This window comes from Anolis sagrei, chromosome X, assembly GCF_037176765.1.
Source record: "Anolis sagrei isolate rAnoSag1 chromosome X, rAnoSag1.mat, whole genome shotgun sequence".
NCBI classification, from domain to species: domain Eukaryota; kingdom Metazoa; phylum Chordata; class Lepidosauria; order Squamata; family Dactyloidae; genus Anolis; species Anolis sagrei.
In genome coordinates this window covers 50,980,738-50,994,998 of record NC_090034.1, presented here as the reverse complement: position 1 = coordinate 50,994,998, position 14,261 = coordinate 50,980,738, and the positions used below count along the sequence as shown (strand labels likewise).

At 42.7% G+C, this 14,261-nt stretch overlaps 2 protein-coding genes across 2 annotated transcripts; both read left to right on the top strand.

The window, feature by feature from the left end:
* Positions 1-3,770: 3,770 nt before the first annotated feature.
* On the top strand, positions 3,771-4,793 carry LOC132780367 (heat shock protein 30C-like). Its single transcript, XM_060784025.2, has one exon. It carries the CDS (start codon positions 3,874-3,876, stop codon positions 4,435-4,437), a length of 564 nt encoding a protein of 187 aa, XP_060640008.2. The 5' UTR covers positions 3,771-3,873; the 3' UTR covers positions 4,438-4,793.
* Positions 4,794-8,267: 3,474 nt separating this feature from the next.
* On the top strand, positions 8,268-12,831 carry LOC132781151 (heat shock protein Hsp-16.1/Hsp-16.11-like). Its single transcript, XM_067473363.1, has 3 exons — positions 8,268-8,452; positions 11,254-12,413; positions 12,650-12,831. The coding sequence occupies exons 1-2, from the start codon at positions 8,333-8,335 to the stop codon at positions 11,746-11,748; spliced, it is 615 nt and encodes a 204-aa protein (XP_067329464.1). The 5' UTR covers positions 8,268-8,332; the 3' UTR covers positions 11,749-12,413; positions 12,650-12,831.
* Positions 12,832-14,261: the final 1,430 nt, after the last annotated feature.

The window sequence follows — 14,261 nt, the reverse complement described above, 5'->3', positions numbered from 1 at the left end:
ATGGGGTGTATATATCCTTGTGGAATGATGTCCAGGGTGGGAGAAAGAACCCTTGTCTATTTTCATTGTTACTAGTATTTTTAAACATCTGCAAAAATATTTAAAAATATATTTGTGAATATGTTTATGCATATTTTCCTGCAAATATTTTTGTGAATATTTATGCCTATATTTTTTCTTAACATTTTTACAAATATTTTTGCAAACATTTTTCCTGCAAAGTAGGTATAAAATATTCACAAAAAGTGTTCATTTTAAAAAATCACAAAAATATTCGCAAAGAGTATTCTTTAAAAAATTTGCAGGAAAATATTCATGGAAAATATTCACAAAACATATTCATAAAAATATTCACAAAAATATTCATTAAATTATATAGACTGGCCAGAATCCTGTATCAGAATACAGGCCATCCCTTGTGTGTTTAGAGCAAGTGTGAATGTTGCAATCAGAAAGCTTGACTTAGCATTGGAGTGGCCGTGAAGTTTGCAAAGTCAATCAGTGAGAGAATCTGCATAGAGGTAGCCTGGCCTCTGTTGCCTCTTCTTATCCACAGGAAATACATATCCTGAAAATGGAGTCTGTGGATTTTGCACTAATTGAGCTTTATTTATTTATTATTTATTTATTTATTTATTTATTTCTTGCACTTATTGACCGCCACTCTCAGCCCTAGGGGCGACTCGTGGCGGTGAACAACAACATAGAAAGACAGTGTACAGAAAATCACGACAATACATACCAAACTACTACTACAAACATATACTTATGCTAAAAATCCGCTTCGTCTAATCCTGGGGTCATAGTCAATTTCGTAGTCATAGTCCATTCCAGAGTCGTTCCAATGATACACTCAGTTGAAGGCCTGCTCGAAGAGCCATGTTTTCAGGCTCCTACGAAAGGCCATCAAGGAGGGCGCCTGTCTAACTTCAGCAGGGAGGGTGTTCCACAACCGGGGGGCCACCACCGAGAAGGCCCGCTCTCTCGTCCCCGCCAGACGTGCCTGTGAGGCAGGCGGGACCGAGAGAAGGGCCTCCCCGGATGATCTCAAGGTCCTCGTGGGCTCGTAGGCCGAGATGCGGTCTGCAAGGTATTTTGGGCCGGAACCGTTTAGGGCTTTGTAGGATAACACCAGCACCTTAAATTGGGCCCGGTAGCAAATCGGCAGCCAGTGGAGCTGGGACAGCAGGGGCGTTGTATGCTCTCTGCGCCCTGCTCCTGTTAACAACATGGCTGCCGCGCGTTGGACTAGCTGAAGCTTCCGGGCCGTCTTCAAGGGCAGCCCCACGTAGAGAGCGTTGCAGTAGTCGAGGCGGGATGTGACCAAAGCGTGTACCACCGTGGCCAAGTCAGACTTCCCAAGATACGGGCGCAGCTGGCGCACGAGCCTAAGCTGTGCAAATGCTCCCCTGGTCACCGCTGAAACCTGGGGATCCAGGCTCAACGATGAGTCCAGGGTCACACCCAAGCTGCGAACCTGCGCCTTCAAGGGGAGTGCGACCCCGTCCAGCACAGGCTGTAACCCTATACCCTGCTCGGCCTTGCGACTGACCAGGAGTACCTCTGTCTTGTCTGGATTTAGTTTCAGTTTGTTCGCCCTCATCCAGACCATTACAGCGGCCAGGCACCGGTTCAGGACTTTCCCTCGGTCATCAGACACAGTCTTGTTCATACAAAGTCCAAGGTCTGACAACTACAGTTTCTTCTCTTTGCTCCTGTTCCATGGTTTCTTTGGCAGGGCGGGTAGGCCAACTTGGTCGCTTCCACTATGTCAGCGATTGCTGCTATTGCAATGTAAATTAGTAGAAAATTTGGTTGAGATCGTGCTTGCCATTCTGGAGAGTCTCTAATTTTTGCTTCTCATAGACTTGGCCGCGATGGCACAACGCTGAGCTGCTGAACTTGCCGACCGAAAGGTTGGTGATTTGAATCTGCAGGATGGGGTGAGCTCCTGCTGTTAGCCCCAGCTTCTGCCAACCTAGCAGTTCGAAAACATGCAAAAGTGAGAATAATAATAATAATAATAATAATAATAATAACAACAACAATAAACACTTTATTTATATTCTGCCCTATCTCCCCAAGGAGATTCAGGATGGATCATAGTACACATACACGGCAAACATTCAATGCCGGTTTTGGACAGACAGGACAGAGACAGACAGAAGAGAAAGGAGGTATGTTGTGTCAACGTCCAGCTTTTTGACGCCTTGGAGATTGTGCTCGAATCCAGCCCCAGGGGGTGCCATCACTCCATTCTCTATGACGAAAAGCCAGTAGGACTTCCCTTTGGTCGCCAGTCATTTTCTGGTCTTTTTCTTTATGGTGTCGTAAAATACCTCCCCTGCTTGTTTTAGTGATACCTAATTTTTCTACTTACAGTTCATGCTGTTTTCGAACTGTTTAGGTAAACAATGAGCTAGGCTGACAGCCAGGTGCTCATGCCGACCCGGGGCTTCTAACTGCCAACCTTTCAGCTGGTAGATCATATAATTGCTGGTGATTTACCAGCTGTGCTAAAGCTCTGGTCCCTCCTAAAGCCCTGGCCACCAGTATTCATATTTGGGCATATTGAGTATGCATGCCAAATTTGGTCCAGATCCATCTTTCTTTGGGTTCACAGTGATCTCTGGATGTGAACTACAACTTCTATAAATAAAGGACCCTTATCGGTGGGGGTCACAGTGTTCTGTCTTGATGCAGGGTGAACTACAACTTCCATCATGTTGAGTCATTTTCTGATCTTTTTCTTTATGGTGTCATAAAATACCTCCCCCGCTTGTTTTAGTGATACCTAATTTTTCTACTTACAGCTCATGCTGTTTTCGAACTGCTTAGGTAAACAGTGAACTGGGCTGACAGTCAGGTGCTCACGCCGACCCGGGGCTTCTAACTGACAACCTTTCAGCTGGTAGATCTTATCATTGCTGGTGATTTACTAGCTGTGCTAAAGCCCAGCTCCTTAGATCAATAGAATCAATCGGTACTACCTCGGCGGGAAAGTAAACAGTGCTCCATGCAGTCATGCTGGCCACATGACCTTGGGGGTGTCTACAGACAATGAAATGGAGATGAGCACCACTTGCAGAGCTGGAGATGAAAGAGGAACCTTTACCTTTATCTGTGTTTCTGTGTTTCGTTGTTTCTAGGCACTGAATGTTTGCCTTTGTGTCTGTATATGCTGGAATCCACCCTGAGTCCCCTCGGGGAGATAGGGCGGAATACAAATAAAGTATTATAATGTATTATTATTATTATTATTATTATTATTCACAAAACACAGTATGTCGCAGCAAACGAGATCTATATGCTGGATTTCATATCAAAAAATCACACGTCGAACACTTCCCAAGCGTCTAGGACTGTGTGATGTATTTTCGAATGATACACACAGATTATTATTATTATTGGCATAGGGATTTGGTGAAGCAGTTGAAATCCATGAGTAAACCAGGTTTTTTTTACCTGAAAGATTTTGGGGGTGGTTTGAATCCCTAAACCGACCCCTTGGCTACATGCTTGTGTGTATTTGTACCCCATATATTTATACCCCTGACAGTTCCGACTTCCCAGAACAAACAAGACAAAGATGAGTCGATCGCAGAGTCGAAAGGGATGACTTGCTGCGGACATCTTCAGCTCGGATAAACTCAGCTTCTATTTCCGAAGTTTGACTATATATAAATCTGATGGAACCTGCTGGGCATCTGCCACATGCACGGTGCTGCTTTGGGCGAGTGAGTAAACACAAGATGCCGTGGCGCTGAATGAACAGCCCGAAATACGGCATTTCCTCGGGGCTTCCCTTATAAAAAGGCGAGAGCTCAGAGAGAGGCACAACACTACGGAGAAGCCGAATCCTTCGCAACAAAGATGCTGTGCCGACTCCACCTCACCGCTCCTCCTCGGAGTCCTCTCCGGAGCCGGAGCCAGATCCTGTGGCCAAGAGCCGGCTCGCTCTTCGATGACTTGGAACGAGAAATGGATGCAATGTGGGACCTCTTGACCAGTAATTGGAGACCAGCTACCACCAGTAGGACATCGACGAGCACTACGATTAGACGGGAAACAACCCATGGTTCAGAGACGGCGAACCACACCGCTGCCCCGTTCGCTGTAACCCAAGACATGACCGGGTTCGACCCGCAGGAGTTGGTGGTCAAGCTGTGCGGAGAGAAGGTGGTCCTCACTGGGAAGAAGGCCACCCAGACACCGGAAGGGCCTTTCCGCTACGAAATCTTCCGGAGGGAATGGAACGTGCCGGAGAGTGTCGACCGTGAGCGCTTGAGCTGCTCTATCTCCAGCGAAGGAAAGCTGCGCATCGAAGCCCCTTCGACAGAACCGGAGCCACGGACCGTCCCCATCGAAGTCAACCGGGCGGGAAACCCTGCTGAACCGGAACCCGAAGCCCACGAAAACAGCCGGGCCCAAGGTTAGGAGAGGAATGGACTTGGAGAGACTCTTGGAAAGCCGTCATGGAACCAAGAACACCAAATGTGCTGCATCAAGTGGCTGAACTCAATAGATAAGATAGAACTTCAACTTGAAAACATGCCATTTTTCTCTCTTAAGAGACTCAAAGCAGTGACTCAAAGAATTTAAACAAAGGTAGCATACTAAGAGAACTGGCAACATTGGATACACCTGAACTGGATTTTGATCTTGAGCAAACTTTGGATGTAACTGTCCTCATTTTACATGCTGGTATTGATACGAATTGTAGTACAAGAGAAGCACGTGTAATGCCAACTATTGATGAATGGGTTATTAATGAATAAATACTTCAAACTGCAGGTCTCTTTTTGCTTGTTTTGGGTCTTCAGCTTGGCGACTAAGAGGAGGGCTAGTACATCTTTATATTTGCCCTCGCCCAGATATTGGACACCCAACTCAGCTTGTTGGAAGTTGTAAACTACCTTATGCTTATGCTTTTAATGCCTCTTAGTTTGCTTTGTAATCGTTGGGATTTTATCATGGGAAATGTGTGTGATGTGTTAGATTATGTTTATTTAAATTTAGATAATAATAATAATAATAATAATAATAATAATAATAATAATGGGCCATGATGGCACAGAGGGTTAAACTGCTAAGCTGCAAAACTTAGTGGTTCAAATCCACAGGATGGGGTGAGCTCCCATTGTTAGCCTCAGCTTCTGCCAACCTAGTAGTTTGAATGCATGCAAATGTGAGTAGATGAATAGGTACCACTTCGGTGGGAAGGTAACAGCGCTCCATGCAGTCATGACCTTGGAGGACAACGCTGGTTCTTCGGCTTAGAAATGGAGATGAGCACCAACTCCCAAAGTCGGATATGACTAGACTTTTAATGTCAAAGGGAAACATTTACCTTTACTTAATAATAATAATAATAAAAATAAAAATAATAATATAGGTAAAGGTAGTCCCCTGACATTAAGTCCAGTCATGTCTGACTCTGGGGTGTGGTGCTCATCTCCATTTCTAAGCCGAAGAGCCAGCATTGTCCGTAGACACCTCCAAGGTCATGTGGCTGGCATGACTGCATGGAGCGCCGTCAATAATATACTTTATTTATATTCTGCTCTATCTCCCCGAGGGAACGCAAAGCTGATTATAGAGCATATATGGCAAATATTCAATGCCGTTATACAATTAACAAAGACAGACAATACATAAACAGAGACAAGGCTTCCCTCTTTTTCATCTCCGGCATCTGGAAGTTGTGCTCGACTCTGGTCATGGGGAGGTGCTCTTGTTCTGTTTTCCATGCCAAAGAGCTTGTTGTCCATGGACGCCTTCCTGATCAAATTGCTGGCATGTCTTCATGGGCGCCTTTTTACCTCCCCGCTAAAGCAGTACTTATTTATCTACTCACATTACTATTTTTGAACTGCTAGGTAAGCAGAACCAAAGGCTGATAGAATTATAATGATCATTCTATTATTATTCAATTAATAATAGAATAATAAATAAAAATAAAATGGTAATTATTAATCCTATCTATATAAATAAAAATGTAATGTTCGTTTGTGGGATTAACAGAACTCAAAAACCACTGGATGAATTGACACCAAATTTGGACACAAGGCAACTAACAACCCAATGTATGTCCTTCACTCAAAAAATTGATTTTGTCATTTGGGAGTTATAGTTGTTGGGATTTATAGTTCACCTGCAATCAAAGAGCATTCTGAACCCCACCAATGATGGAATCGAACCAGATCTCCCATGACCAACAGAAAATACCTAGGGCCGCCTCTGTGGATGTATAGTTCACCTACAATCAAAGAGCATTCTGAACTCCACCAATGATGGAATTGAACCAAATATGGCACACAGAACTCCCACAACGAACAGAAAATATATATCAGTGATTAGTTTGGGGGGGGGGGCAAAATAGTTTGCTTACCATTGAAAATTACCTAGGGGCGCCTCCGTGGGCAGTGTCCTTTGGTTTTGGAGTTGTAGTTCTCCTACATCCAAGATGACTGTGGACTCAAACAATGATGGATCTGGACCAAACTCTACATGAATACTCAATATGCCCAATTGTGAACACTGATGGAATTTGGGGAAAATAGAATCTTGACATTTGGGAGTTGTAGTTGCTGGGATTTGTAGTTCACCTACAATCACAGACAGGGGTGGCTCAACCCATTACGCAAAGTAAGCATTTGCAGTATTGTTGATTTTGCCCAGGGGCGCTCTTGAGGCGCTTTTGGGGGGAAATAGACCTTGACATTTGGGAGTTGTAGTTACTGGGATGTATAGTTCACCTACAATCAAAGAGCATTCTGAACTCCACCAATGATGGAATTGAACCAAACGTGGCACACAGGACTCCCATGACCAACAGAAACACTAGAAGGGTTTAGTGGCACTGACTTCGAGTTTGGGAGTTGTAGTTCACTTACATCCAGAGAGCACTGCGGACTCAAACAATGATGGATCTGGACCAAACTTAACACAAATATTCCATATGCTAAAATATGAACATAGATGGAGTTTGGGAAAAATAGACCTTGACATTTGGGAGTTGTAGTTACTGGGATGTATAGTTCACCTACAATCAAAGGGAATTCTGAACTCCACCAATGATGGAATTGAACCAAATATGGCACACAGAACTCCCACGACGAACAGAAAACAGTGATTGGTTTGGGGGTGGGGGTACCAAAATACTGTTTGCTTACTGTTGAAAATTACCTAGGGCGTCTGTGATCACAGAGCATTCTGAACCCCACCAACGATAGAACTGGGACAAACCTCCCACACAGAACCCCCATGTGGGCCACAGCAACCCGTGACAGGGGACAGCTAGTAATAATATAACAGTACACTAATATTGTCGAAGGCTTTCATGGCTGGAATCACTAGGTTCTTGTGGATTTTTTCAGGCTATAGGGCCATGTTCTAGAGGCATTTCTCCTGACGTTTCGCCTGCATCTTTGGCAAGCATCCTCAGAGGTAGTGAGGTCTGTTGGAATTAGGACAATGGGTTTATATATCTGTGGAATGGCTGGGGTGGGGCAAAGAGCTCTTCCCTGCTGGAGCTAGGTGTGAATTCCACAGATATATAAACCCATTGTCCTAATTCCAACAGACCTCACTATCTCTGAGGATGCTTGCCATAGATGCAGGCGAAACGTCAAGAGAAATGCCTCTAGAACATGGCCCTATAGCCCGAAAAAACTCACAAGAACCCAGTACACTAATAATAACAATAAAATAGATCTCATGCCCACTGAGAATGCCTGCCATAGGTGCAGGCGAAACATGAATATTCAATTAATACTAGAATAATAATTAGTTCAAATATTCAATTAATACTATATTAATAAATACAAATAAAATAATAATTAATTATGATATATAAATATTACACTAATAGTAACAATAAAAATAATAACAACACAATATGTTCAATTAATAATATTATAATAAGTAGTTCAAATTTGGTTACAAAGTGTAATGTCTCCTTTAAGCAGATGATATGAGAATGAAAATATAAGGGAAACTTAAATACTGTTGTTGGGAAGCCACTGTTGCCTTCCAAAGATTTGGCTTGGTTTGGAAACAAACAAGTGAATCAATTACAGTTATTTTACTTGTTAGAATATTAAAAGGAACGGCTGCTAATGAATACAGAGTATAGACGAGAGGAGAAAGGCCTCCTTCCTTCCAGATAAACTGAGAAGGCTCTTGCAAGCAGTTGCGTCAGCTCTTGAAAGCAAGCCAAGGCCTTCCCCCTTTTGTATTGCGTCACCCGCCGTGGCCTATAAAAGCACAGCCTTGGAAAGAAAACACACACAGAGCAAGAGAGAGGATTTGCAAGCTGAACGGCACCGCTATGGCAGGCTATTCGCGTTTCTGGCTCCGGATGCTTCCTTTGCGACACCGCTGGCCACTTCCCAGTCTCGGACCAATATGGCTCGAGGACATCCAGCCGGCATCCAGGGTTCTGTACCCGGTAAGGATGTGCGATCCATAAAAGTCATTACGAAACTGGGTCGCACTGGCGCTTCGTTTCTAAAGTGTTTCTAAAGTGTTTCTAAAGTGTTTCTAAAGTGTTTCTAAAGTATACTTATTAAAAAATTGTTACTTTAATGAGAGTAATGAAATTTCGTTAGTGTTTCCATATCGTAATTGCACATGATTACATTACTATAGGTTGTTGTAGGTTTTTCGGGTTGTATGGCCATGTTCAAGAAATTACATTACTATAATCGGGGAAACTTCAGGGGCGTCTATCTCCCTCATTTTTAAAGCTATTGGGGTGAAACTTGCTACGGTGATAGAACAGATTTACTAGGTTCTTGTGGGTTTTTTCAGGCTATAGAGCCATGTTCTAGAGGCATTTCTCCTGACGTTTCGCCTGCATCTATGGCAAGCATCCTCAGAAGTCGTGAGGTCTGTTGGAAATAGGAAAATGGGTTTATATATCTGTGAAATGGCTGGGGTGGGGCAAGGAGCTCTTCCCTGCTGCAGTTAGGTGTGAATGTTTCAACTGATCACCTTCATTAACATTTGAAGGCCTGCCTGAGCCTGGGAAAATCTCTTGCTGGGAGGTGTTAACCTGTGCCTGGTTGTTTCCTCTCTGTTGTTTTGCTGTTGTAATTTTAGAGTTTTTTAATACTGGTAGCCAGATTTTGTTCATTTTCATGGTCTCTTCTCTTCCTGATGAACCAGCCTGGACACAGCATATTATTTGAGAACACAGAAATGCTGGACCACACCAACAACCACCATGTCAGACTACACAGAGAAGCCACTGAAATCCACAAGCATGTGGACAATTTCAACAGAAAGGAGGAAACCATGAAAATGAACAAAATCTGGCTACCATTATTAAAAAACTCTAAAATTACAACAGCAAAACAACAGAGAGGAAACAACCAGGCACAGATTAACACCTCCCAGCAAGAGATTTTCCCAGGCTCAGGCAGGCCTTCAATATTATTATTATTATTATTATTATTATTAAACTTTATTTGTACCCCGCTAGCATCTCCCGAAGGACTCAATGCGGCTTACATAGGTCAAGGCCTCAAAACACAACACAATACAACACCTAAAGCAAATTAAAAACAGTTAAGCAATATTAACAATAAGCAATAAACAATACATCAAGACACTATAAAACTGGGCCAGGCCAAAGTAGTGGGTACAAGATTAAAAGTGCTGATGTGGCAGGAGGTATGTAGGATTATAAGGTAAGTGCAGTGTGCAGTGTGCAGCAATCTTAGTTCTACTAAAGTGCTTCTGGGACTTGGTATTGGAGATTCCTAATCTGGGAAGGCACATCAGAACAGCCAGGTCTTCAAGTTCTTTCTAAAGACTGCCAATGTAGGGCCTGTCTAAGATCATTTGGGAGGGTGTTCCAGAGTGGGGGGGCCACCACAGAAAAGGCCCTGTCTCGAATCCCCACCAAGCGCGCCTGCGACGCAGGCGGAATCACGAGCAGGGCCTCTCCGGATGAACGAAGTGAACGTGTGGGTTCATAGACGGAGATGAGGTCACGCATATATATATTTTTAAAACTACAAGAGCTATCTACTTGAATTTTATATACAATGCACAAGATAAGCAGGGCATCAATCCCCAGGCGTTTCAAAAAGATTCACACATCTACAGATTTTGGGGGTCGAAGGCTTTCATGGCTGGAATCATTGGGTTGTTGTAGGTTTTTTCGGGCTATATGGCCATGTTCTAGAGGCATTCTCTCCTGATGTTTCGCCTGCATCTGTGGCAAACATCCTCAGAGGTAGTGAGGTGGGTGCCCCTTCCAACCCTGGTAGAGCCTCCTCCTCTGCTGGTTGTGAAGCAGAGACTAGATGGACATCTATTGGGAGGGATCCTCACTACCTCTGAGGATGCTTGCCATAGATGCAGGCGAAACGTCAGGAGAGAATGCCTCTAGAACATGGCCATATAGCCCGAAAAAACCTACAACAACCCAGATTTTGGGGGATTTTAAAAAGTTTATAGACAAAAACAATTTATCCCCCCAAAAAGCGACAACAGCAATCCCCTTGAATGCCTGCCTGTCTTCATGACACACAACCACATAACTTCAACTTAGCACAGATTTATACTATTGCTTACTTACTTTAATTCTCTTTGCAGATTCAGTAATTTTATTTATTATTAGAGTGACTCTAAATGGCTTGGGACTTTCTGATGCTGAGCACTGCATTCTGGGAAATGTAGTTTAGGGCAGGGCCTATTGCATTCTCTGCCACAGGGGGCCTCATCTTGTCAAACTACATTTCCCAGAATTCTGTGTTCTCAGTCTCCTGCTCATTAACTTTGCTATCTTCACCCCCAGTGTCTTCCTTGGTGATCAGGCCCAAGAAAAAGGATTGGTTTTCAAAACACTTTATGTTCTCTTGGAATATTTTATATTATTATTATTATTATTATTATTATTATTTTATTAGTGTAATATTTTATATTATTAGATTCAGAATTATTTTATTTATATTATTAATTATCGTATTTGAATATTGTATATTATTGTTATTAGTATATTACTCAATTCATAAGATTATTATACTATCAATTGAACATTTTACATTATTGCGAATTATTTGTTTAATATTTTATATTATTAGTATTAATTATTTTGTTATTATTTATAATAATAAATTTATTATTATTATAGTATTACTAATTGAATGCTTTATATGTTTGTCGTATCGATTTGTATGCACAAATTTGACAAATTTAACTAATTTTATGATGCTTTCCAATTTATTTGCACATGCCTAGTGCCCGGCAAGCAACAACCTCTTCGACCGAGTGGCCCAAAACATGGAGAGGCAAGTCCAAGAGATGGAGAAGATGAGCAATGCCTTCTTCCAGGCCTGGGAACACGGAAAGGCCAAGGAAGATGGCGTCGCTCCGGCCAACGACACAGGGACATACCGCTTCGCTGTGGATGCGTCCGGCTTCTCGCCGGAGGAAGTGACGGTCAAGCTGGATGGAAGGAAGTTGACGGTGACGGCTATGCGAGAAAAGGAGAGCGGAGGTGAGGAGGGAACCTATTGGCGGGAGAGGCAAGAGCTGCGACGGGAGACCCTCCTTCCGCCGGACGTGGACCTCCAGGCTGTGGCGTGTTCTCTGGCTTCGGACGGGAGGCTCTCTGTAGAGGCGCCCCGCTTGACTCCAACAGAGAAGACCATCCCCATTGACATCAAGCCGGACAAGAATCAACACAGCAGCGATGGGGAGAAAGAACCAGGGGAGAAGCCTAAAGAGCCTTGATGCCATAGGTGCTGCTCTCAAAACCTTCTGGGGAAATTTGGGCATCATTCATCCATGAAAACCCAACCCAAGCCCTCCCAACAGGTGGTCATCTAGCCCCTGCTTCAAAACCTTCAGAAAAGGAGACTCTACCAGAGTTGGAAGGGGCACCCAAAGGCTATCCAGTCCAAATCAGTGGGAAGACACCTTCCGAGCCCTCCTGACATGGCCATCCAGCTTCTACTTCAAAACCACAAGAGAAGGAGGCTCTACCAAGGTTAGAAGGGGCACCCAAAGGCTATCCAGTCCCACCCTGTGGAAGACACCATCTGATCCTTCCCGATAGATGTCCATCTAGTCTCTGCTTCACAACCAGCAGAGAAGGAGGCTCTACCAGGGTTGGAAGGGGCACCCAAAGGCTATCCAGTCCCACCCTGTGGAAGACACCATCCGATTCCTCCCAACAGATGGCCATCTAGTCTCAGCTTCAAAACCACAAGAGAAGGAAACTCTACCCAGGTTGGAAGGAAACTCTACCCAGTCCAACCCTGTGAAAATACACCATCTGATCCCTCCCGACAGATGGCCATCCAGCTTCTGCTTTAAAACCTCCCGAGAAGACGACTCTGCCAGATGGCAGATCCCAGAGTTCGGAGGGACACCCAAAGGCTATCTAGTCCAACAATGTGGGAAGACACCATCCAATCCCTCCCAACAGATGGCCATGCAGCTTCTGCTTCAAAACCACCAGAGAAGTTGGAAGGAGCACCCAAAGACTATCCAGTCCAACTCTGTGGGAAGACACCATCTGATCCCTCCCAACAGATGACCATGCAGCCTGTGCTTCAAAACCTCCTGAGGAGACTCCCATCACATATATTCCACCACTTTGACCTTCAGGAACTTTCTTCCTACTGTTTAGGTGGAATCTCTTTTTCTGCCATTTGAACCATTGTATTCCTGGTCTGCAAAGTGGACCCTCCTCCTTTGCAATATGTAAACATGGAACCTATCATGCATTGAAAGAGTATCTCACTCACTTTCCTGAATCCCTTTTTTATTTTGTTCCTTGCATGCAATAAAACTTTCTATATATTGATTTCACATGGTTGTTGTTTTGCTATGTCTTCTGCTCTTTTGATGGCAACTCCCATCATTCGATGTCTGAGGAAGATGGGAGGGGAAGCCTAATCACATTCAAAGGGTATAATGGAAAGCAGATGTGTTGTATGTTATTCTATCAGAAACATTGCATCCTAAGCTAGGGATGGCCATCTTTTGGGAAGGGTTGGGTTGTGTTTGCCTGTAAAGCAGAATGGTAGTGGAGTCTCTTCTCACTCTAAGATTATAAGTATTATATGGTTGGCCTATTTTAAATTTGCCTTGTGTGATATTACTGTAATTTTTAATTAATTAATATTCCACTTTATCTCTCCATATGGAGACTGAAAGCGACTCACAATCAAAAACATTACAACTTCAAATATACAAAGATTCAATAATAAAACAGTATATCATATTATTATATATGCTCAGTAGTAATATTTAATATATTAGTAGTACTATATTACAATATTATTACATATTATATTGTATTATTATTAGTATTAAATTGTATTACATTATATTATTATTAATAATATATGCAATATATTATATTATTAGCATAGCACAATATTAGTATTATATATTATTACTAGATTGGGTATCCGGCATTGCTTGGGTATTTGGAAAAGTCAATTTATTAATTGCACAAAATGCACAAGGCTTTGCATGAACTACAGCCCACATCATGCCAGGTTAACACCAAGAGCCTCCATCAGTACTTAAAGTTTGTTATGATGGGCAAGTTTGCTCTAGTTGCCTCATCGTTGGGGTTCAGTGTGCTCTCTGGCTGTAGGGTAAACTACAACTCCCACCATGGTGAGTCAGTCCCCTCAAACCACTCCAGTAGGTTGATTAGTCATAGGGGTTCTGTGTTTGGTCCAGGTCCATCATCGGTGAAGGTCACAGTTTCCCTGGTTGTGGGTGAACTACAACTCTCAGAAAGGAAAGTCAGTTTCCCCAAACCCCTCCAGTAATTAAATTACGGCATATCAGGTATGTGTGCCGAGTGTGGTCCAGATCCATCGGTGTTTGGGTTCACAGGGCTCTCTGGATACAAGTGAACTACAATTCCCCCAAATCAAGGTGAATTTCCCCAAAGACCTCCAGTATTTTTTGATAGTCATAGAGGCTCTGTGTGCCAAATTTGGTCCAACTCCACTATACTGCAATATTATTCGTAATATTACATGTAATATATAATATACAATTATTTTATTATTTTATATTATGTTATGGTACTATATTTTCTTACCACAATATATATAATACACTACCAGTATATTATACTATTAGTATTATATATTGTATTATATCATAAGTTGTAGTACATACAATATATATTATAACAATATTATATATATTAGTAGTATTATATTTAATTTATTATTATTATATTACAATATTTCATACTGTATTATCAGTATTAT